General features: G+C 41.4%; 1 protein-coding gene across 1 annotated transcript in view; it reads left to right on the top strand.

Moving 5' to 3' along the window:
- Positions 1–22,675, top strand: part of LOC148816850 (endothelial cell-selective adhesion molecule-like) — a 47,480-nt gene extending 24,805 nt beyond the window's left edge. The window contains exons 2-7 of the mRNA XM_088939447.1: positions 12,764–12,903; positions 15,755–15,953; positions 17,153–17,308; positions 19,847–19,969; positions 20,896–21,025; positions 21,614–22,675. Coding sequence (XP_088795573.1) covers positions 12,764–12,903; positions 15,755–15,953; positions 17,153–17,308; positions 19,847–19,969; positions 20,896–21,025; positions 21,614–22,079 — 1,214 coding nt within the window. The 3' untranslated portion in view covers positions 22,080–22,675. The remainder of the gene's footprint in view (positions 1–12,763; positions 12,904–15,754; positions 15,954–17,152; positions 17,309–19,846; positions 19,970–20,895; positions 21,026–21,613) is intronic.
- The last annotated feature ends 2,102 nt before the right edge of the window (positions 22,676–24,777 follow it).

Genomic DNA, 24,777 nt, shown 5'->3' with positions numbered 1-24,777 from the left:
AGTACAGTATGTGGACTGCTGAATCTAACATAACGCCCTCTGATTTCATCTTGAGCCGTCCGGGGGACAAGACTTGTTCAGACATCCTTTGTTTTCATTCCATAAGGAGGCTATTGTGCTGTTTCTTTATCCCTTCTGCTGTGTGGACGCGGTGTAAAATGGGTTTCTGGGTGAGACCAAGAGAGCTGATACATTTGAGAGAGCTATGAAAATGATCCACAGCAGCTGAGCTTCCTGATTATAAAGAAGAGGAATTATGCACCTAGGTACAGGAAGTCTGCTTCATGACCTGTTTGTTCAAATGATCTCTTTAAAGTACTGAACTAGTAAGTCTTGTTACAGATTTGTAAGCTACCTGGTTTATTTTTAGATGTAATATATATATATACATCATCAAAAATAATATTTAAATAATCTGCTATAACTCTTTCAGGAGCTCATGCATAAAATTGTTAGATTCCTTATGCCAGAAATGTGCTACAGATAGTCATGGGAATTGAGTAATGGTAATGCATATGGTCTAAATATAATTTTTTATTAACACACACATACCCTCACTTTACAAACATTAATATGTACAAATTGATGTATATTTTTAGGCACTACAAAAATGTCCACCATGAAATAGAAAATGTAAATATGACAGGTGTAGTGATGCTCACATCATAGGTATATGGATTATCTGTTCAGAGCAGAACTGTACAGCTCCTATTTCTGGAACTAGACCAATTTAAAAACTATAAAAAGGTGTCATCAGTCTAAATAGTAAAAAAAAATATTGGACAGAAGATACAGAGGGCAATTGATGCCATACCATCTGTTTAAAGCATTTCAAATAGAATTAGTACCCCTATTTGGGAAATATACAAGTTCTATTTTTGTCTGTGCTATGAATATCCTATTAAATTTTAATAGGGAAAATATGCTTTTCTGCACATTTCTTAGGTGTTATTAAGCAGTGGTATAACACATTCGTTTTAATCTCAAGTGAAAATTGATACAGAACAGATCATGCCATGTTAAATGGAAATTGTATTTGAAATTCTAGTCAGGGGGCAGAAAATATAATATTTGCTCAGAAGTTCAATTTTATTTACAGTGGCTAAAACATTCTGATGAAGTGACTGATGGAATTAAATGATTCTGCGTAATCTGATCAAAATGCACATTCTTAACGTTTCTATTTGTCATTCAATTCATTTTACCATTTTCACTTTTTAAATGGAACTTTAGAAATAAATTGATACAGGTTTATAGAAAACAAAGAGGAACAATGGAAGAACTATACATCTGCAGTACAATAACACCCACAGAAAATGATAGATGTGTAGTTTAAATGGTTTAGACCTACAGATAGCTAACTGGGATGCCTTTTACTGTAATTAGAGGTTAATACTGTGAGCTTTCTATATGTCACATTACAAAACTGTTGCATTTTTATTAACCATATTCATTATGCAAAGTAAAGAAACCAGTATCAAAATAATGCTGAAAGTGAAGACATAGTCCAGTAATGATAAATTATGGGGCTTTCCACAAGAGTAGTGATGGATTCAGTGGTAACTTCCAAATTATAAACCTCTCTGCGGACACTACGTGATAAAGCTCTGATTAAAACACATCCACTTACATGACATTATGTCTGGAAAGATCAAATGCAAGAAGATCATCTCTGATTTCAGCTATATATGAAACCAACTTAGGAAAATTCTCCTGCAATCTAAAAACAATTTGTTGCGGTCGCCCTCCAAATGAAAGAATCAATAAACAAGCTTTTGCTTAATGGTTTGCACGATCTGCTCTAAGGAGACCAAACACCATCATCCTTTCGGTGTGTGGCCACCTGCTAAAAGCAAATTTAAGATCTTAACATCTCTGCGGTGGAACAGTTTTGCACAGAAACCCAGATTAAAATCAAGACTTCGACTCGCCTGTCTAATCGCAGATCATAAATGCAATATTTGATGGTGGCTTTCAGTTTGCCAGTAGCTTTTTCCCCCCTACCCGATGGAACCTATGAGGTATAGGGTTTGCAATGTGTGACTGGAAAGTGGGTTTTGAAGGTCTTGAAGCCACAGTGTTATTGTTGGTAGAGGATTCAAACCTATGTGGCTGGTTGTGTACTGTAACTCTACAAGGGAATGGTAGTTTTTGGGGTTGGGGTTGGGTTTACAGTATGTTTAGGCCTGGAGTTTTTCCCTAGCTCTTAACTTTAGTGCATAAACAGCCGTCGTGTTGCCAAGAGTAATGCCCGCAGGCCGAATTTTCTGTCTCGCTTGTTTGATTTCTCTCAAAAAAGCTTCCATTGCCCCTGTTTAATTATTAATCAACCCCAAATGGCCCTGGTTACATTTACATCAAGGGAGATTTCATCTCGGATCTTTAGGATATAATTGGAACTAATAAGCAGTAAACACATCCTCTAAAACCGCAAAGCATTATTAGTGAGAAGACTGCACAGTCCGTCTCAGCAGGTAGAGCTGAACCTTCAATGTGAGACTCCCGCTCTCTGCCAGCTATTAAACTGCCATCTCTTCCTTGCACAAGCCTGTTGAAATATTCCTGAACTGCTTGTATCCCAGATTAAGGAGCCGGAGAGAATTCCGCTGATGTTTTACAATTCAGGTGCAGTCCTGGCCTAATCCTTAAAGTCTCAGTTACAGAGCAAAATCTCTGTGACGCAGGCTCCACAAATACATACACACCTTTTTCTAAAGCTAACACCATTCCTGCTATTTTCAGACAACTTGCTTGGGAATCCCTATAGTTAGCTTTCAGTGAATTCTTGTCACTGGCCATGACTTGCCTCTGGTTTGGAAACTGTGGTGGAAAGCTTTGATCTAGTAAAAAGCAGCAGAACATCTCAGTGTATAGAAATAATACTGAATGACATTTACTGAAAATACAGTTTGAAAATAGTTCTTATTTCCTCAATTAAATTGATCCATAACCTATATTTTTTTTATTTCACAAAATGGGATGCTAGAGGAAGTCTGAATACTTTTGCAAGGCACCGCATTACAAATATTGCCTTGGATTCTAAGCCTGGAATGCAATTTAGAAGAATGATAAGTGGTTTGCCTTGAAGGTCACTCCAGTGTTTTGAAATGATTCGAAAGGAGCAGCCTTTCCGATTATCCCGTAGATAAAATAACATATGTCTTCAGGTTTTGACTTTCTTTGCAACTTGGAGTTAATAATCTTCAAGATTTTATGAGTCCCATAGGGGGGGAAAAAAGGTTAGCTGAGAAAGTAAAGAAACGATTATGGTCTGCAAAGCCCAGCATGTCTCAATGAAAGAGGTTAACACCATATCTTAGAAGTTGGGAGCCTATGGCGGTAATTTTGATGGCAATTTCTACAACTGGCAGAATGGCTGAAAAACAGACATGCAAGGATGTGTGATTGAACAAAGATTGATGTTCTTGCAGTAATAATCCCTTATGGGTCTGCACGACTGCAATAAAGATGTTCGAAGAATATTGCTATGCACAAAAATAAAACAAATTTCCAAAACAGTACAGCTTTAAAAGACAATATGTGCTCATTGACATTTTAATCAGTGATGGATAGCTGTGGGACTGCGAGACTGAGGCCTGAAATCATTCAGTCAGCAGCACATCCATCAATAACTTTAATGCTTAAGGAAAGAGGAAAAAGCCAACAGAGAAAAGAGAGCTGCATTGCTTTATTGCACGTCTGTACTTCACTAGCCTAATTCCTTAGTGGAACAGGAATATAGTTCTCTTGGTGAAGACTGAGGCAAAGCTTGGAGTTTATCCATTTTTTCTCAATATCCTTGACCTGGATAACAAAAGAAAGCCCGGAAGCAGAGTTTTGTTTGGTCCTGTCCAGTTTGACCGGGTTTTGAAATAATGTCTCTAATCTGCGAAGCCCAACAGCTGCTCTCCGGGCTGGTTTCTCCTCAGGTGCCAGGCTTGATCTGCCCTATAGTCTCGCATTAGCCTTAGTCGACCAGCCTTCTCCCTTCAAAAGCTGGTTCACCTCTCCTCCCCTGCTGCCACCACGGACCAGAGAGCCGGATTACTGGGGTTAAACCTTCCTACGGGAACACACGGACCTCAGCACACAGCAAACCACAAGTAAGAGGCCAACACCCAGGTGACAGAAAATTGTCACATGCGAAGGCTCATTCTTGAGGTGTGAGGCTGTGATAACACAGCCGTTGCTCCTTTTCCTGAAATAGTTACCTACTGATTAATCAGGCATTAGACAGAATAGTGCAGACTGAGCTGTTTATTATTGTATTTGGTCTGAAAACAAGACTGGCACCACTGTTTGACATCTGAGGTACAGAATGCTGGCCAACACAGTCAACCATCTGCACTACATCCCAGCTGTAACCACAGGTCAACATGCCTCTTCATTTGACCTCTTTTTAGAAAATCTCTTTCTATTGCAGTTTTACTGGAGTCAAACACACCTGAGTTACAGCAGCATACAAACGTTTCATTACAGTATGTACATCATTTACCAGCAGCTATATCACCCTGCATCTCACAACTGGAAACCCACTGAAGCTTAGCAGGTGTGAGCCTGGTCAGTACCTGGATGGGAGACCTCCTGGGAAAAACGAAGGTTGCTGCTGGAAGAGGTGTTAGTGGGGCCAGCAGGGGGCGCCCGCCCTGCAGTCCATGTGGGTCCTAATGCCCCAGTATAGTGACGGGGACACTATACTGTAAATTGCATACAAAAAAATCTTCCAAGATTATTATTGATTTGTTTGGCTGATGCATTTTCTTCCCCCAGAGCGACTAACTTTTCTACTCACTTATACAGTTGATAGTTTCTACAAAGTCAACTTACATGAAAATAATTAAAAACTGACATAGTTAAGCTTTTCTTGGAAGATGTACGCTGCATCTGTATAGCTAGATGGATAAACAGAACTGTATTGCTTAATGGTGTTCAAGTACACATGGTGGTTCATGCCTAATGCCAAAATAAGAATATCAGTCATTTTTTCTTTGGTGCTTGAGTAATCTGATTTCAAATTTATGGAAGCATACTAATACATTTGAACATTACTATGTCAATTAGATTTAGTTTTGGGTTATTGCTGAATTTTATTTCATTTTCCGGATTTGGCTATAAAGCATAGGGAAACATCCTTTAGATACAAACCATGCACCTAAGAGGGAGTGACTAAATGTATTTCAAAGAGTGCCTTTGAATTAATAAAGCCATCACACTTGGTCTGTATGGAGCTGGATTAATCTCCGTGCTGAAAGCCTGACTGGCAAGCCTTTATAAACTGAATCAAATCTCACCCAAAAAACACAGAAGCCCAAATGATGTGAATGTTTATTTTTTAATGATTTTAATCTACAGGAGACAATGAATTGCCTTTGGCCTGTCATTAGTATTGCTGCCATAAAGATTTAATTCAGTATCTGTCTTTTCAGGCAGGCTTCATTTTTCAATGTCTAAACATAATCTTGCCCTACTCCTGAAAGAAATAATTAGTGAGAAATAAATGAGAGATGTCACAGTTTCTTGAGTATCACAGTATATTAAAAAGCAGCCCCACCTTTTATTTTAATTTCATTATTAAACATAAACGAAGGAACATCTTCTTGATGAGTCCATCTACTTTCTGTACAATTTCTCTCATATGAAAACATATTCTAGTCCATGCAGGATTAATTAAATAATAATTAACATCACGAAACCTGTATCGTGCCTCATTGAGAAAATACAGTAGTAGTTTACTTTTAATATTTTAACCCAATCCACAAAAAGTCACATATAGTATATCCAGCTTATTCTCACAGAAGGTCTATTAATCTGCCAATAACCTATTAATCTTCTAGTCTTCGAGGCAAGATAAAACAGGATGCCTGTTATTGCAAAAGGTAAAAAAAAATGATTGTAATGAAAACGTGCACTAAAATATACAGTCTGCTGGATATGCAGCACGTCATGACTTCGGTTATTCATAAGTCACAAGACATTCAGTTTGCACACGTCAGTTTGGTGTTCATCTGAACCATTGGATGGTATTTTAGCCCCCCGACAAACTTCTTTACGTAAAATAAAAAATCTGTTTCGTTAAAAGATTTTTGATATGGTCTTGAAACTGTTAAATAATTATATTGTACTACAAGCAGCATCAATTTTTTTTAAATAGTTTTAGTAGTTCCTTTCCCCATAGGGTACAGTATGTCAAAAGCAAATCTAACTGTCTAGCTTCAGACTGGTTTTATTTATCCAACACTATTTTGTTCCCAAGTTGTGAATTTTTTTGTTTTTGCAGCCTGACACACTTCAAAATCTGCTGTCCTTCATTTAATCTAAAATGACACAAGAGTCAAGGCTCCTCATAGCGTTTCTTTTCTCATAGTGTGTGCGTTCACAGATAAAGACAAGGTAAGACCAAGCAGCTGTGAGACTTATGGGGAGAGTATTCATGAGGAAGTTATTGTGGAGAATTATTTTAGTTTTTGAAGGCGGGAGTCGTGTAACTTGGGGCCTTTTGGCCTGGCCTCCCTGCTCTCCGTCTTGACCCAGTGTTTGCGTATGATGGTGTCGCTAATTTTGGAGCCTGTCCCATGCTGAGCTTTATCAGTCAGGCCAGGTCTTTCCTGTGCCACTGAGAGTTCACAATGGAAAGGAAGGCATGTTTGTATTAAGTAGGATGTTAGCAATATTTCCTCTGTTGTGTGCTCTGCAGGTCTTGTATGGTCTGTTTTTTGTTAAAATAGTCACATTTTGCACTCAACATCCTAGCCCCTGCTACTCCAAGTAAAGCCATATCAACAGTTGAAGGTGTTCGATGAACAGAAACAAAGATTGATCACACATATAACTATATCATATTCTATATATCAATTTGTATGTGGAAGCAAGCCTTAAAGCTGCCTTAAAGCTTCAAGGCTTCCTAATTACAGAATTTACTTTTTTTTTTCTAAAGCAGATTGTTTCTCCAGTTCCCGTTCAAAGCTCCCTAAGATAAACAGAGGCTTTAACTTTGTCAATGTTAGTATAACTGCGACTCCACAACACGTTGGAGAGCGTCTGACGGAAATCCGAAATCAGATCACACAACTTTGTAATTATGGCTTCAATTAACCTCTGGTTTCTAAACTCCAGAAGCCGAGCTCTGAGAAATCTTTATCAGCGTTCACATCATCACACCAGCCTTCTCGACTCAGGGAAATGAAACTGATCCAAGAGATGAAAAGACTGTCCTAGCCTAGCAATTAAAGTAATGACTTAAAAAAAAAATTTCGTTTCAAATTCTGACCTTTTGGGGGTGGAGTGGAAGAGAGGAACTGGGAACCACTGTGTTGTGATAGTGTGCACATAGTCGTGGTTTTATCCCAGAGCTTTGTTGAATTTCTTTCCAAGAAGATAAACCTGGAACAGTGCCTGTACATTTCATTAGCTCATGACTGCTTCTACTAATGAACAGGCTGGCTCCTTTAGGAACACACTGCAAACTGAGTGCGTGCATAAGAGGTCAGAGTTCTTGGTGCTTGCTCACCGAACGAATAACGCCAGTTAGTTCTGCTTCTAAGTTCAAGTTTACAGCCTTGGTGTCATACGTAATGAGCTTTATTGTTTAATAGCTTGTTGAAATGATTGAGGCACATTTATCTTCATTCGTAGGTGATACTGCTGCAAAACCTAGACTTGTCACTGAATGTGCAACATATGACCATCCAAACTTTCGATCAGTATTGTTTATGTTCTGCTTTAGAGAACCATGTATTGTTAATATACTTCAAAGACCCCTCTCTGACATGCAGGTTAGAGGAGGGTTAAAGAAATACAGAAACAAATGCTCATCAGCCCTCTAAAGAAGAAAGGGCTTGAGTGTTATTAATTCCCAAAGCTGTCCAGAGCCTTTTGTCATCCACAGCTGAGGTACTCAAGAATATTGTCCACTTACACCTCTCAGCTCTGTCAGTAGCTTCTCAGGCCTCATTCGTTAAGCATAAGGTCCTTGTGCCTCACCTTGTCTGTCAACATACTGTGTGTACTGAGTCTGGTGATAGTGATGCCGCTGATGATAAAATCCCCAAAGTATGAAACTACCTTCTTAAGAACTTCCTCAAAAGGCATGTGTTGTTTTTTTTACTTTCTTCGACACCACTTTCTGGTACGCCTTTGGAAATCCAATGACCTACTGATCTTTTAATGTCCACTCTCGTCGCAGGTTTGTGTAAAATTGAATTTAAGTCTGATCCCCACAAGAAATTTGGAGGATGGTGTCTTTGTTTCATATTGGGCAACAGATCCTCTCATTACGAATATTTCTAATACATTATTTAAATCCAATCCATCTGCTTCTGTAAGTGAATTAATATGTCTAGAGCTGATATGAATGAGTAGATTGCATCCATATGCCTCGGGCATCAAGTGAAATCTATTCCTAAAGCTTACCTTACATGTGACCACTATGAGACAGTGTTCGCGAGATGGGTCATCAGTACACACAAGATTGCTTAACAGCTAAAATCAACCCTAATGATCAGGATCTGACACTTTTATACTTGGCTTTTTTTCTGTTGCTGCCAAGACTCCTCTAGCGCGATTCTTACTCCTTATTTTTTCCTGTTCATTTTTTTCTCTCCTTCCTTTTTTTTTTAAAAATTCCTTATGGATCTGTGCCATTAGTAAAACCAAGAAGCCTTGCTCGCGGATTGCTGTTTTCCCCACCCAAATTCATCGTTTATTTAGCCTCTGTCATTTTAGATAACAGCTTTGAACTCGCTCCAAAAGCATTTACTGTACTTGTGTATATGAGATGAGACAAAGTGTCTCTGTGCGTGCGTGTGTGTGTGTGTGTGTGTGTGTGTGTGTATGTGTGTCTGTGTGTGTGTGTGTGGTGTGTGTGAAATTGTTGTCAGGGGTTTCTTATGGAAAAATTAATTTAAATGCAGTTAATATTCAAGAGGGCTTTTATGCATAAAGAGCATAACTGCAGAAAATAGATGCAGTGATTAAGCTAATGTAATCCAATTTAGAGGAGTTTCCCCCAAATATTAATTCATTTACAAGCCACAAGAAAGCTCAGAAGTTGCCCAGTCGGATGGCTCAAATCATCTTCTTTATATCTTCATCAGAGCACAATTGTATCTCTCTGACCTTCTGCATACCTCTCTTTACCTTGAGGAGACCTGCTCATACATTGTCCATCAAGGATTTACCTTTTACCAGCCAATCAGATTTCAATAATCATTTTATTTTACGTTGGGGAAAAACTCCCTCTCAGCCCCAGCAAATCAGCACAGCACCATTCATCAATCCAGCCATCCATTTTCTAACCGTTTCTTCCGATGCAGAGCCAGAGCCTATCCTGGCAAGCAAAGCAGGGTACACCCTGGATGGGACACCAGTCCATCAGCACTTACACCAGGAGTATTTTTTTCCCAAATAGAAGAAATAGAAATAGAAATAGAAATAGAAGCTAATTAACCTGCCAGCATCTCTCTGGACTGTGGGAGAGAGCAAGAGCACCTGGAGGAAACCCGCTTGGACATGAGAACACGCAAGCTCCACACAGACAGCACACCAGGTCCAGAAGTGAACCCAGGGCCCCAGCCCTGGGAGGGAGCAACGCTAACCACTGAGCCACCATGCCAGCTTTTAAAGAGCCTTCAGAATGAGTGAGATTAGAGGACAGTACTGCTGGAATGGTTATGAAAGAAAGACATGAGGATGGTTTAAAATGGGCAAGCTATCTTTAATGAGATCTTGCAGCAGCTGATAAAAGCCACCCGCAGTTTTTCCATCGAATCTGCTATTAGAAATTAAAAGCTGCAAGGAGAAAATGTTGGATTAGAAAAAGGACGCCATAGTCTAGCATAGATATTTTGGGGGGATCTGCAAGAAAAATAATCTGTTTTACTGTGAGCAGTGAGAAATAGTGTCATATTTTCCCACTGTAAATTCTGTGAACGCCCTTTGATATCGGTCATCACAGATGAAATGAATATTTTTTCAGTGACTGGAGGTGGCAGCTATTCAGTTGTGACCAAATGTTATCTAGTCAAAAACATTTAAATAGTTAATAAATAGTTTAGTAGTTCCGTATAACATGCATACAAAATATGATGCAGAAGTTCACACTTTAATGACTTTCCTCATTAACATTAAAAAATAACATTTAAAAAAAGAGCTAGCTTTGTTAAGTGCTTTGAAAAAAGAAGCCATAAACTTGTTAAGAGTGCATAAGAAAGGCTACAAAATTATGCCAATCTACCTCATTTAATAGAAATTTCATTGGTAGAAATATTAGCAGTGTCTGTGATGAGAGAATCTAATGATTTTGAGATCTTGAAGTAGAAAATCCATTCTTGAATTTTATCTAACTGTGAGTTAGATGGCATGAAGGGCCGTGGTCTTGGGTGAAAAATAATGATTTCAAGCAAAAGCAGGAAGTGCTAAACACTGTAACATCTCATCTGTAATAACCAACATAGATCAGTTTTAGGTCTGGGGACTTAAATATCTGCTGCCACCTACTGGATGCTTGTCAGTTCCGCACTGGCACAGTTGGTCAATTTTTGCAGCTTCTGCACCAATCAGGACAGATCAGCAAGACAGTTTCCTACCTAATTAGAAGGCTTTTTAAGGTAATTTGACTTTAGATAAGGGACTATGATAATGAATGCAGTCTAATGCCATACAAGGCTCTGCTTAGAGGGACACTGGAATAAAATTGCCAGGCTTCTATTGAGTTTCTTCAGTTTATCAGGAACAGGACTGATAAATCCATAAAGGCACGTCATTTAAGCATTCCTTAGAAAGAGCTCCTGTACGACAGCTTTTATTGAGTTTCTACTTGTGCAGCGTTCTTCGAAGGCCTAGAGTCTGTACGGCTTTTCCCCAGCTTTTCTGGTTTCCCCCCCGCAGTCCACAGGCTGCAGGTGCTGTGTGAATCCAGGTTGTGCCCCCGTGCTGGCAGGGTTAGCCTCCAGCTCCTGACGGCCTTCTGAAGATAAGGCATTTGCTGCAGTTGGATGACTTAGGATGATTTAGGCTGAATGAGCATTAGGCTGGACAGCGCCCCTGCTGGAGAGAGTGCCGACGGAGAGGTGGACAGCTGTACAGCCCACCTTCCCACCTTCCTGAACAGCACAGATGGATCAGGAGATGAGGGCGGGATTAAGGAAGATTCCCTTGAATTAATAAACTATTGAAATGAAACGGTACTAGGGATAAACCTGGGAAAGTAACATCAACAATGCCCAGGAGACATACTGTTCAGGCTTGAGATGCAGGGAAGCAAGAGGCACTTTTTCCTTCTTCTGAGGACAAATATTAAATAATTGCTATACAAGCAAAACAGAGACACAATGCTGTTTGTGGGGCTTGATACACAAATAATCGATGGGATCTTTCATATGTCCTCTGACTTAAGTGCTGTTTAACTGATGAAAAAGCAAGGTTTAATTCTTTGTTTTTCACAAAAAACAACAGAGCTGGAAGCCCTCCCCCTCTTGATTGGAAACATGTTTTCTTCCTGGTTTTTTTGTCCTTCTAGAAAATGTCGCTCTCCCTTTCAAGATGCAGAAGACCTTTTTAAATGAATGAATATGCGGGGAAATTGCGTACTGGGAGTCAGTTCCCCAGATAAATACCCTGAATCTTAAATCAAATCCAACAGGAAGAGGAGAGGCCAAAAGGAAACTTAACCGCATATGTCATGTGGCAGCAGGACTGGGAGCCAGTGGCCCAGCTTTCTGATGAATTAGCTGGAAGTTCTTAACTCACAGGAGCTGCAGCCTGAAATTAAACTACAGGAATGACAGTGATGGGGGTCACTGGGGGCTGAGGGTGAAATAGGATTCATGCAGGCTAAGAGAGGAACTTTAAATAAGATACCAGGTCTGACGTCGCCAGCCTCCCACCTCAAGGCTGCACAGTCCTGGTCCTGTTATTTTCACAGCTGAATAGATTTAGTTTAACCGTGTAAGTTCTGGGCTGAGGTGTAATATTCTTTTAGCAGGGTGACCCTAAACAGTCAACAGAAGCAGGGCTAGGCAGAAAACTGGTGCTTCTTGAGATTACTGAGAACAGTCTTCAGCACTCCTATTTTTCCAGACCTGGGGTCCTGTAAGCGCTTCTGTCTGATGGGATGTTTTTCAGCAGTTTCCATTTTGCTTCAGGCTTCACCGCAGTGTGTCATAGGAGAGACCGAATGCGCAGACGGTCCTGGCAGGTGTGCCGACTGTTTTGTTAAGACCAGCCCCGCAACGGGTCTTAGTGAAACAGCACGTATTCCTCGCCTTTCATCTGTGAGCCTCTGGAAAAATTTAAATAAAATTGTGTTAGAGGATATTTTTTTAAATATCCTCATTTTCTTTCAACAGTGAATATTTAGGTCTGTTTAGCACCTAGTCCGGAAATGGACAGCGTTGTTTTTATGTTTCTTACATTCTGTTTGTGTTATGATTAATGTATCTGACAGATGTTGATGATGGAATTACCCTGGAAGCAGGCAAAGCCACACTGCCAGTTGTATCTCTTGGATGAAATGTTTGGTTTGAACTTCACTGGGTCGAGTCTCTGAATGAGGATCACGGACAGGTTGCCAGAACACAGCAATGTGTGGTCATCTATTATCCTGCTTATAAATTCCCGATTAAAAGTAGCATTTGTGAGTTTACAATTTGACGAACCCTTCTCCCAGAAGGCACGCTTCTTTTCCGTCTTTTTTGCCATCCATCTTCAACTGGGGGGCGTCAGTAGCTGCTGCTCTGATTTCCTCTTCTCCTCTTCCCCTTTGCAGTCAAGTCGCAAACGCAGTTCAAGGTGGAGGTGGTGGAGGGCCAAGCCGTGGTCCTGGACGCTGATTACAGCTCCACCAGCAGCATCGGCCGGAACAGCATCACCTGGACCTTCATGGCCAACACATCGTCACCGTTACAGGTGAGGCACCCTGAAACCTTCGGTGTCGGTGTCGGCATTCCTGCGGCTGTCTTCTCTTCAGTCCCGTCACAGAGATGCACCCTTCCGGGCCTGGTGCCAATATCACAGCAGCATCCGTTTGCCGATTAGGATGGTGAAGAAATTGCATGTAAACTACAGTAGCTTGGGTGCATCCTTTTACATTTCCCACTGTGGGAGATATGCGTGATCCTGCCAGAATAAATGGGAACGTGTGTCGTTATCGTTCATCCCTCCCTTTTCCGAGCACTTCATCCAATTCATGGTCACGGGGAAGCTGGAGTCTGTCCCGCCAAGCAGTGGGCGTAAGGCAGAGTTCACCCTGGAGGGGGCGCCAGTCCATTGCAGGGTACATACACCCCAGTGCCAGTTTTCCCAGAAGTCATTTAACCCACCAGCTATTTAGCACAGACTGTGGGAGGAAACTGGAGCACCTGGAGGAAACTCGCATCAACCCAGGGAGAACATGTAAACTCCTCGCAGACAGCACCCCAGCGCCGCGAGGCAGCAATGCTCACCTTGCTGCTCGTGTGTCCACAATTCTTACCTTTATTTCGAAATAGACAGTAACGCGTACATTTCAAGCCCTGGCCAAGTTTCAAAACGGCCACTAATCCACAAGTTACAAACCGGTTGCTCGGTTTTTCATAGCACTCGGTGCTTCACAACTGTCAAATGGCTTTACTACACGCATGACTCTCTGTTCATCATACAAATTGCAATCGAAATCCCAGTGACATCTCCAGCTGTGCTGCATGGCAAACTGCACACATTCTATAGCAGGTTACCTTGAGACACACAGCAGAGATTGTATGCTGTTTTCTGTACATTGTAATATTAATATATATTTTTGGAAACTTTGATTATTGAATTTTATTCATTTTAAAAAGAATATAGTTATTGATGTTTGGTAGCAGCTCTACTCCATAATACTGGTTAAAATATGGCCAGATGAACAATGAAAAAACATTATTACTTTTTTTGTGTACAGTGGGAATGTTTTTTTGTTATTGGTGTGACGTGAACGATCTGCAGGTGTCAGGTTGAGGCAGTGTCTGTCTGACGAGTCCTTTGCTTTTTGCAGTCAGCTGAAGAAACGACATTGGGTGACTTCGGTGTCGACGTGGACACCTCGCTTACAAAATTCACCCAGCATAGAATTATTAAGGATTTTGTAAGATCTCAAAGAATCACCAAAAAAAAGTGAGCTGAGCCCAAAATCTTATTGAAAGACAAATTAAGTCAGTTAAAAAAAATAAGCAAGCAGTGAAAGGTGGCAGAAAAAAAAATACTGCCCAGTCACATAGGAGGCTAGCCTAAGGAGCAGAAGATGCCACCAGGGCTTTTTCATCAACCTGGTCTTGTGTTCAAGTGATGCACTGCAGCAGTCTGTCCACCGCGATATCCTTATTCCCACCTTGTACATAATCGGGGAGACAAGTCCAGGGAAACGCACAAAGCCCCGATCGCTACTTTCTATTATTTCAGACAAGGGGAGCTAGAACAGATGCCAGCTGTCCCCTGGGGTGAGAGGTACCTGTTTTGCTGTAGGGCCGTGCAGTCAGGAAGGCGCCTCTTTGACACAGAGCACCAGACCTGCAGCGTTTCGCGAGCGGGTTGTAGCCTCGGTTTTACAGCCCTTTCACTTGCCGCCTTCTTTTCTTTGTTTTTAAGTTTTAACACATTGCCAAGTAATGTATTAATAGATATCCTAGGTCTTTCACTACAGATCTTATTTATTACAGAATAGGTAATCTCTCACTCATTTCACAATTGATTATACATTGTATACATTACAAACCAACAAAGGAGAAAGCTCTTCTGAAGTACAAATCTGAATAGCTGCAATCTAACAGCAGTTTACATTAAAAAATCAAATATAGAAGGTCTTAAAGAGTCGCAGAATGAATCTACAAGGGACTTGTCTTTGTTAACCAGGTACAGAAAAACTGTTAGAGGTTTTATCAGAAGGAGTGCTGCAAAAGAACAATCATAGTGTTTGCTATGCTGGTACGTCCAGTTCATTGATATAGTTTTCGTTCATGATGATATTTACATTTACAGATGCAAAGACACTTAATTTTTTTTTAAAATAATACATTAAAGTTTTAATAGTTTCCTGTGTTCATTTTCAAGACCTACTGTGCATTCTTGTTGGTTCTGGGGAGTAAATAGTTTGGTTCTGTCGTTTTAGTTTTCTTTGCCAAAAAGATTATCTTGATGAACTGGAAATCAGCCTGAAATTTAAGCCTGACCCCTGTGCACGCATTCTACTGGATTATCTTAGTAAAGAAGGTTTTCCTTCTGCTACACAGTTAATCTGAAAGGTTTTCTTTGATAACATTTGAGGTTAAATCATAATCGTTTTCGTTGTGATTCTTGTGCAAGCTGTCGCCTCCTCAACAGTATGCTTTTGTTCAATTTTAATTTGCTTTGTTCTGTACCTTAAAAGCTGCATTCTGTGTGCTGAAAACTTCATAAAACTACTGGAACGCGAGTTCTCAAGAGCAATCCTCATAAATAGGACACCATACATAGAGTTTGTACTAATGTTGCACAGTATCCTCATCAGGATGAGCAGGGTTCAAGTAAAGTACATTAGTTCACGTTTTCTAATTAAAGAAGTTGGCAACGCACAAGGGAAAAATTATGTATTTCAGGATGCCACATATACAGTATCTAGAGGACAGAAGCACAAGCCCTTTTCAAAGTCATGTTAAAAACATTTATGTTCTTTTTTGTGACGGATGACAGCTTTCCTAGTATGGTGTAGTTAAATGCCATTTTTGTCGTGTTTCTTTTTCTGAGTAAAGAAACCTTTTCTTTCTTTCAGGTGATATCTTACAGCACGGAACTAAGCCCAGGAGACCCAAAATTCGTCAACCGAGTGGGCTTTGTAAACAAAATGCCTTCGAATAACGTCTCTATTTACATCAACAAAACAGTGGAGTCGGATTCGGGGCGTTATGTCTGCAGTGTCATCATTCCAGGAAGTCCGGGCTTTATCAAGCCAATCGATCTTAATGTGAAGGGTGCGTTAACATTTAAAAAATTGCTTGTATTGTTGTAAAATACAGAATCCTTTCACAATGCCAAGGATTTCTGGGATGTGTTGCTAAATAACTTTTTTTCCCCTTTCCCCTAACTATTTACTACAATACATAAGAAATATTTTTTATAATGAGATTAAGATATATTTTATTATTATGGGCACTTTAAATAAAATATGAAAATTACTAGATAAAAAAGGAGAATGACCAATTTAGATTTTTTTAAGTCTTCAAATTTGGTTTAATCCCATTGAGAATAGAACTGGATTATATGGATTATAGAGGTTACAGTGGTAAATATCCAGTAGTGAACATGCTGTGTATACAGGTTATGTTTTCTTGTAATTTCTCATTTTTGTCGTGTTTCTTTACAACATTGAGCAGGTCTATGTATTTGTTACAATCATTTGCGCAAATATCCTTGTGTTCGCACGTAGTTTTCATTATAGATCATCAGTTTGAATAGACGTCCAATAATTCACTACTTGGGCTCACATCAAGCCAAGACCAATACGTCCCAATCACCGCCTCTCCATTGTTCCCCCAGTTTTCCCACAGAGGCAGTAGGTAGCACACCATCGAGAAACTACTTAAACTACTGTCTACACAAAGGCAGCGAACTCTGACCTGCCACTAGGCGTGTGAGCTCAACCAGGAGTCTAGGGTTTTCCTCTCTGAGACTGAAATTCTCATTGAGGAGAGTCTTGCCCCCCGCCAGGATTTACCCGAAGTGTACACCGTCCAGTCAGGGGCTTCTGAGAATGCCCAGAGCTGGCTGGCTGGGCCACTCCTGCAGAACCGCTCTTGAGCAACAAAGAGACCGTCCTCAACCTAGACCTTTAGGTTCCAGAAATCTGGGGTCATTAGGTCCTGACCTGGCTTAAGGGAATGTTAAACAGACACCTGCTGTTGTATGTGACACCTCAGGAATAGCTGGGCTGAGCTCACCAGGACTGCAAACATACGATAATCTGCATTGTGATGACGGTATGAAAAAAAAATAGACATTAAACTGATACTGACATACACTCAACTTTTTCGTGTACATATTAAGATATATAGCTATAAAACTAAACATCAGTAGGATTGTTCAGGGACACTTGCTGGGAAAGGATTCATAGTTACCCAGTTCCTGCCCTGACTGCAGAGACTCTGAAACTGTATTCCCTCTGTTTTCCTAGTTCCTCCCTCAGTGCCTGCGTGCTCAATAACCGGTGAACCTGTGTTAAGGGGAAATATCACTCTGAACTGCAAATCCGAGTCCGGGAAGCCTGTCCCTGTGTACAAGTGGACGAAAACCGCTCCGACCAGCGAAGTCTTCTTTTTCCCAGTTCAGAGTAAGTATTTGAGCTGCAGAATTGTTAAATGGATTTTAATTAATTAAAAAAAAGTAGGCTGTCAATATAAAATTGCTCGTATAGACCACATGCGTGTACCAAAACTATCAACACCTTATCAACACAATTATTCTTCTCCTGAAAGGCTGTCACAGTAAGTAATCCCTTTCAACATGTTCCACAATTATTATATAGGGTTTGCTTTTAAAGAAGGTTATTCCATTACGGGTACTTCAAAATCGAAGGTAAGGTTATGCCAATGTTCACAAAATCAGGCCTGTAGCACACGTGTCCTTTTGCTGTCAAAAACACCTGCAAGCAACTGGATGATCTGGTCAGCAGATTGAATCTGGGATTTGGAGCCCAAATGGAGGTCCAGGGATAATTCCAGCCTTCACGTTCCACCTGCCTGCTTCCTTCTCTTTTTTTCTTCCATGCTTTCTGTGTTTCTGTTGGTCTTCTCTCCTGTTGGCTCACAGCGTGGAGGTCCTGCCCTCAGCCCCTGCTTATACTGGGGTACATTGGTAAGGGATCGATGACCTCACCCCCCACCCCCACCCCCAGTCGGGTTCCCAACACTTTCCTCATCCTCACTTCTTCCTGTCTCTCATTCCATCCATCTTGCGCAGTAGACGCGTCTCCGTCAGCCCAGGGGCACCGTTTCAGGAATCACTTGCAAACAGAGCTCTGTTATTTCATTAGAGCAGTCGATTGGCACCTTGAGTGGCAACAAAACTCCGTACATGAACACAAACTCTTTCTGCCTTTGGTATAATTTTCCTGCAGATTGTTTGAGGATTTCTGCCCATTCCCCTAAGAAATAACAGAAGAAAAGTTTGGATCCAAATAAGGAATAATAACTTATAATAATCATTTAATAACTCGACAAAACCTGCTGTAGCCTGTAGCAAAGATTTTGATGGTGTTTTAGTGGGTTAAAGATTTTAAAATCGTCTAGAGTTACATATTCAATGGTGTTTAGAGTGAAAGGCTAGAAAAAATACTTTGTTTTCCACATTCTCATGCTTTGGTATTCAAGAATTTTGTTTAAAAAAACAATCTAAAAAAACCAGGCTTACGAATTGAAATTTTTACCAATTCTAAGTATGATATGATGTTTTAAAGGCTATATTATTCTGTGCCTTCAACAACATTTGTCTAACTTTTCCAATGTTTCAGTTTGTATCATGTATCATATCAGATACATATGCACGCCAGTATGAAAATGTGGAAAACAGTGATTTTACATACAGTATGTGTTTTCTTTTTAAAACAATTTTTATCCTTTTATCCCTATCCAATAACACTTTTGTTTTTTTAATATTTGCATCATGGATGTTACATTTTATCACTATACTCTTGCTATTACAGCATTCACTCAACGTTCACATTTGCTGTTGTAACTGTGTCCGTGTTTGACCTAATAAAAGCAGGACCTCCACATTAAAATGTAATGATTTAATGGCTGCATGTGATTTTCAACAGCCCTGTATGTATCTGTGCAGGTAGTTTTTGATTGCTGCCTTGTGGGTATCAAATGGGTTTATAATCGTTTCTTTTTTTGCTGCACAGAAACAACAATGCAGTGCCAAGCAGGAATGCAAAGTAAAAATGTTCATGTATTAATTGAAGCTTACAATTACTGGGATTGTTTTTTCCACTTGGAAACCACTTGGTGGTCAGGACTGTGTTGTGAACAACAATCATTTCTGTTTGAAAGCAGAAGGGCAGTGTGAGTTCTTCAGAGCCAGTAGACTTTGCACGTTTGCGCACGTCTGACATCACATCACAGTTAGGGAAAGTCTTGTGCAAAAACTGATGCCAGTCCGTCCCTCAGTCATTCCTGCACTGCCAGTAGGAGCTCACTGTCACGGCCGAAACTCGGACCTTGGAGAGCTTCCTTCATTATAAGGAGTTATTTTGTTTGTTGGTGATAACAATGGGTCACATTGCACAGGTGTAGTTGTACTCTTGGTTTCATAATTGCGAACAAATATTTTGTCTGTGGCGCCGACAAACTCCTTCAGCTCTCTTTTCATTCTCGTTAGGGGAGGCATGTGCGCGTCTGTTTGCTTCCATCTCCTAGCGATTTTGGACCCCCACAGGCCTGGCAGAACCCCAGATTGCTGTAGAGGAAGGCCTGTCCTGTACCCTGAGACACGCCTATGATGGCGGCTGTATCATCCGTTGCCAGACACCTCCCCTCAATTGCCCGTCCCTCAGTCCTGGCCACACTGTCCTCTGTGGCCATCTCACACTCGCTTTCTAAAACAGTCCGCACGTACAGCCCATACTGTGCAGCCATTGGCCAAATCCCACAGCACGGCCCCTTTACTCAGCTTAAACCCGATGGCCCCCTGTTGATGCGCAACGGTGCCCTCTTCTAGTGCGGCACCAGTAAATGACGCACACTTGCCATTTCAGTATCGGCATACAATACGATGGTGTTTTTGCAAGGGTGACTTTTCCAGTCAGGTCTGTGCTTTAGACTGTCGTTTCCAGTCTCTCACCTCTCTTGGTGTCTGCGTGTCGTTTCAGACGAGCAGCTGGGCACCCTGAAGCTCAGCAACCTGACCATGAACATGACGGGGAAGTACGTGTGCACAGCCAGCAACTCTGCTGGCTCGGAGACCTGCTTCATCAACCTGGAAGTCTCCTCTCGTATGTTGCCTTCACTTCAGGGATTTCATTTCTAGTATCACTGTTGCTCTTTGTCTGTTTTCTTCTCGCAGTATTGAGATGTATTTTTCAGAAGGTCTGGTATAAAATGTGACCATTATCAATGCAGAGACACAGTATAGACAGTCAAAGAAAAAAAAGTGGATGAAATCATGTGTTACAGTAAATAGATTAGAAAATGGTGGAAAACAACAGGTATACAAACAATATAGGCACTCAGTCCATGAATAAACTAGTAAGAATCACACACATACACACGTTTTTGTGATTTCTACCTGGCTTTATAGAGTGTGTTGAGTGGAATGTGTGGGGATGTATTCATCCTTTTCCATGCTGGTATAGCAATTGTGGGAGTGAACCAAGACATTTAAGAGTTGACAATTTCAGATTTGGGGGTTCAGAACAAGAAATATTAATTGGTTACTCTCTTTACAAATTTGGCATCTTTGATTTTTTTTATTATTTACCGACCCAATGTGGAATCGGTTTGGACCTGTAGGCTCTTCTGACTTTCCCAAGTATAAGATCCACGCACCCTGTGACGGTCTGAAGGCTCCACAGTGCCTCACCTCAGGAGAGCTGATGCAGATAAGACTGATTCCCACCAATAGCTCTCACTGATGTCACCGCAAGCCTGCTAGCCTGGCAGGGTTTCAAGAGTACAGTATGTGTTTCATCGAAAACCAAAAGGGCTCTTGTCCGCTAACGCTCATCCACAAAGGTGGTATTCTGACAATTCCAGTTAATTTATCGCTGGTCAAGACACTTAGAATTCCCAGATGAGTGAAAGGGTTTGGAGTTATCATTCCAAACTCAATAATAGTGGAACTCAAAGAGGCTCAAGGAGCAGGTTTTATACAGTGGACTTATCATGTGCTAACAACTCCTGTCTTATCTTTGTCATGCAGCGATGAATGTGGGGTTGATTGCTGGAGCGACAGTGGGCTGCATTCTGGGCTTTCTGGTCATTGTCCTTTGCCTGGTTTTTATCCTGAAGAGAAAACGCGACTCGGAAGATGATATGGCGAATGAAATCAAGTGAGTGCTGACGTAAGGCCACTTGGGCCCCAGACCAGAACGGATATCCGTTTAGCTTGTGGTAGCATTTTGTGACCAGGGGTGTAATCCTGTGCCTGAATGTGAATGCGTGTTAAAAAAAAAAAGTGTTAAATCCATGAAGAGGCATCAGTCTATAAAACACCTGGATTTCACGCAGGATGATTAAAGATTGAGACCTAGCACAGGATGTTACCCGTCCATTTTTTAAAAAAGAAATCTTCGCAACCTTCTTTTATTTTTAATCCTCCTACTGGCAAGAAAATTGTCTCAAGCTCTATACCATGCTGAAAAGGAAGAAAGGAAACACAATATTTTGGCTGTGGAGCCTTCTTCGGGTGTCAGCATTGAATGAGCGTTTTACTTGGTCCTTTGCAGCCTACGCATGCTGACGCAGCTCCCTATTGAACTACTAAAGCCGTGTACTGTGTATCAGTTTCAAATGAAGTCGTTTATACAGCGTAGTAAGTGTAAGTGTAGTACATACAGCTCCATTACAAGGAAACCAAAAGCTCTGTGGTGCAGTCCTTGTCCAGTTTGTCGATTCACCGGTGTGTCTCTCCACGTTAGGGAGGACGCCCAAGCGCCGAAGCGAGTCTCGTGGGCGAAGAGCGGCACGGGCTCGGACATCATTTCCAAGAACGGCACCCTCTCCTCCATCGCCACCGGCACTCACCCCCGAGACGCCCACCTTATCCATTACCCCCCCAAACCGGCGTCTGACACCGCCTCCATCGTCACGGCGACTGGCAGCCCCATGAGCTACCGGCCCGACCTCCTGGTGCCCCGCGTGACGGACACTTCCGCCCTGCGGGGGCTGCCTGGATACAACAGCGGCCAGTCGCTTACCAAAGGGCCCGCCACTGCCAGCCGGCCCTCCTCCAACGGCAGCCCCGAGCCCAGGACGGACGGCGCCCAGCCCCAGGCGCCGCGGCCCCCTCTCATCGTCACCAGCATGACGACCTCCAATCTGCTCCGGATGGGGGGGGTCCCGGTCATGGTGCCCGCGCAGAACCAGGCGGGCTCGCTGGTGTAGCGCCGGGGGACCTCGGCCAGCAGAGGGCGCCTCTCCTGTCCGTTGTCATTTTGGTTTTTGTATAGACCCGAGGCAGAAAAGGTTTTGAAAATGAAACTCAAAGCAGCGGAAGAAAGGAGAAAGGCCTATTCTTTATTCTGGAACACAAAAATAAATTGCACTTAAAATCGAAAAGGAAAGAAGGCAGTACTTTGGAACAATGTTATATACTTGCAAGAAGTTTAAGGTTTTTATTATGTACAAGATTTATATATATATACATTACAGTATCTATCTGTGAAATTATGTCCAGCTTTGGTCTTTGCTAATGCTTTATAAGGATAATTTCAGTGCTGGTTTAACCCTCTTCATTACAGAAACCTCTGGAATCTGTGGAAACCTCTGTCTGTCAAACAGAACTGAGCTGTGAATTTTAAAGAAGCCCCCGAAGAGAAACCTGACACAGTGTTCTGGAGTGTGTGTTAATTATATATGTGTGTTAATTAATACTGAATGTAAATGCATGTTAAAAAAAACCACATTACGCCCATGAAGAGGCGGCGATGTATGAAACAAGGCAAGATATTGTTGAAAATAAACGGTCCATTCCGATGTAACTCACTACATGTAATTTAAAGGTCATGGACAAAATCGGTTCAGTTCAATTTCAGTTCAGACTGTATTATCCCCTAGGGGAAATCTGTCTTGTGGAGGAGTCCGGCACAGCAATACCGCAGAAACAACCATCGCCAACAAAGAGGTCAGGGCAAACCGGCTTTCAGGAAGTAAAATCATTTCACGTTGTTTAAAAGTGAAAAAGGGGGATATACAGTTTGCTATTTCTGTTACATCTTGGGGTACAGAGGTGTTGACCCAAAATTTGCTGGGAATAAAGCAAATCAGCCTTCTAGCTTCATACGTGCTCAGCTCCGTGGAGCAGATGTCTTCTTCTTCCAGCGCATGAGTCGGGAGCTGAACGAGAATGAAACAATTGCTCTGGCCATGTGGAATCGCCTTGTTCTCTTCCGGGAATTTCACAGCCACTCTGGGCACCGCCTGGATCTCGTACTGGACCTCTGGCACAGACCTCGGCCACTGCTCTTGCACAAAGGGCACCGCAGGGGTTTTCCTCTGTCGTGAGTGCGAGAAATCTCCCAGATTGACATCCATGTGATGCCTTCCCTCACCTCACCCCTGGCTGCACAGCATGAAGTTCATTCAGCCTGACTTTCGAGAGCGCTGGTGTCAGGGTTAGGAATATCAGTGGGTTTTCAATCTGAAATATCAGGTAACGGGGATCTTTCCCCGCCATGTTAAAAATACACCGCTTTTTCCTTCTTTGTGAGCTCAGTGATCAGAACAACAGATATACCGTTTCCTTTTTTTTATTTCTTGATATGGCGTTTTACAGAGAGCAGGATTCTGTATCTGCTTTTCTAACAGAATCGCAATGATTCTACGATCTAGGAAGGTGTGATTTTTATGCCGAGACTTACCAAATTGTCCGAACAGGAGCTATTTGGGAAAAGTTTCACATTTCAGAATGCAGTTCTGATATAATTTTACCACTGCGATACCAAGCTTCGTCCTGTGGGAAGGTGTGGAGAGTGAGCAGCAGATAATTAACAGCTTTTGCACACAGATGTTTTGGCAAGCTGTACTTGGAAGCCCTGCCAATGATGTTGGTTCAGCCAGGATAGGAGATGCTGGCTACAACCCCTGAAATAAATGCAATTTGTTTTGTTTTTTTCTGCTTCAGTGATGTTTTTCTTCTCTATGAAATTAAACTGCAGCGCATGACAGTTTCATTCTGACAAAAAAAGATTGTTCTTTCATACGAGAGCGGAAGCCAAACCAAAGACGTTTTATTTAATGTGTGATCGGTTTATCAACAAATACGTAAATATTGTTCTGGTCACAACAGGCAAAATTTCATCAGTTATATGTATATGTGTGCACTATATATGCATAACATTTTGTGGAAAACTGACATGACAGCAGGGAAAATAATAGAAATTTACCTGCTCATTGTATGATGATTACAAATTTGCAGTGTTGGCTAATTATTACCTCTTCGTGCTCATACTTTCATTGAGAGCATTGTTATAAAAAGAAATATCTTATACCCCCCAGCATTTCTTTTGCATAATGTTGCCACCTGTAAACAATATTGCAGGTTATATAACGTGCAAACATGTATGTACATGGCAAAGAATTTAATTAGAATTTGTAACAACATTTTTAATAAAAAGGCTGTTTCAGGAATTTTGCCTTAAAACGTCTCTTGGAAGTCCTGTAATTAAGGTGTTTAGTCACGCCAGGAGAACAGCTAATATCGAGAAACTAGCTGTTGGAAGAAGGTGGGGGTGAGCTAGTAGATGTATGTGTATTTTTATTAGAGGGTCTGAAAGGTAGTCTGAAAGACTGGTTGTTCTGTATTTAAGACTGCCAGCAGATTGTTTTCATCAGTAAGGTTTAGGGTCTTTCCTTGTTGTCCCATGTGCAGTTACTGTACATACTGTATTCCCCTCCCAGCCTTTTATTTAATATCAGGACATCAGGGCCGCCTACGTGTTTCTGTTTCAGGTAAAGAGCCAGTCGAGAGTGCGGCTTGCTTGTTTAGTGAAGGCGAGGTGTGAAATGCTTGTGTTGAGTGTTATCGCGATCACCTCTGAAAAACAGACGGGGAGGAAAGGAAGGAGAGAGTGGACTGGGCAGA

Source organism: Atractosteus spatula, chromosome 22 (assembly GCF_055471065.1).
Source record: "Atractosteus spatula isolate fAtrSpa1 chromosome 22, fAtrSpa1.hap1, whole genome shotgun sequence".
Lineage (NCBI taxonomy): Eukaryota > Metazoa > Chordata > Actinopteri > Semionotiformes > Lepisosteidae > Atractosteus > Atractosteus spatula.
The sequence above is the reverse complement of the archived record's forward strand: the minus strand, read 5'-3'. Positions and strand labels throughout refer to the sequence as shown.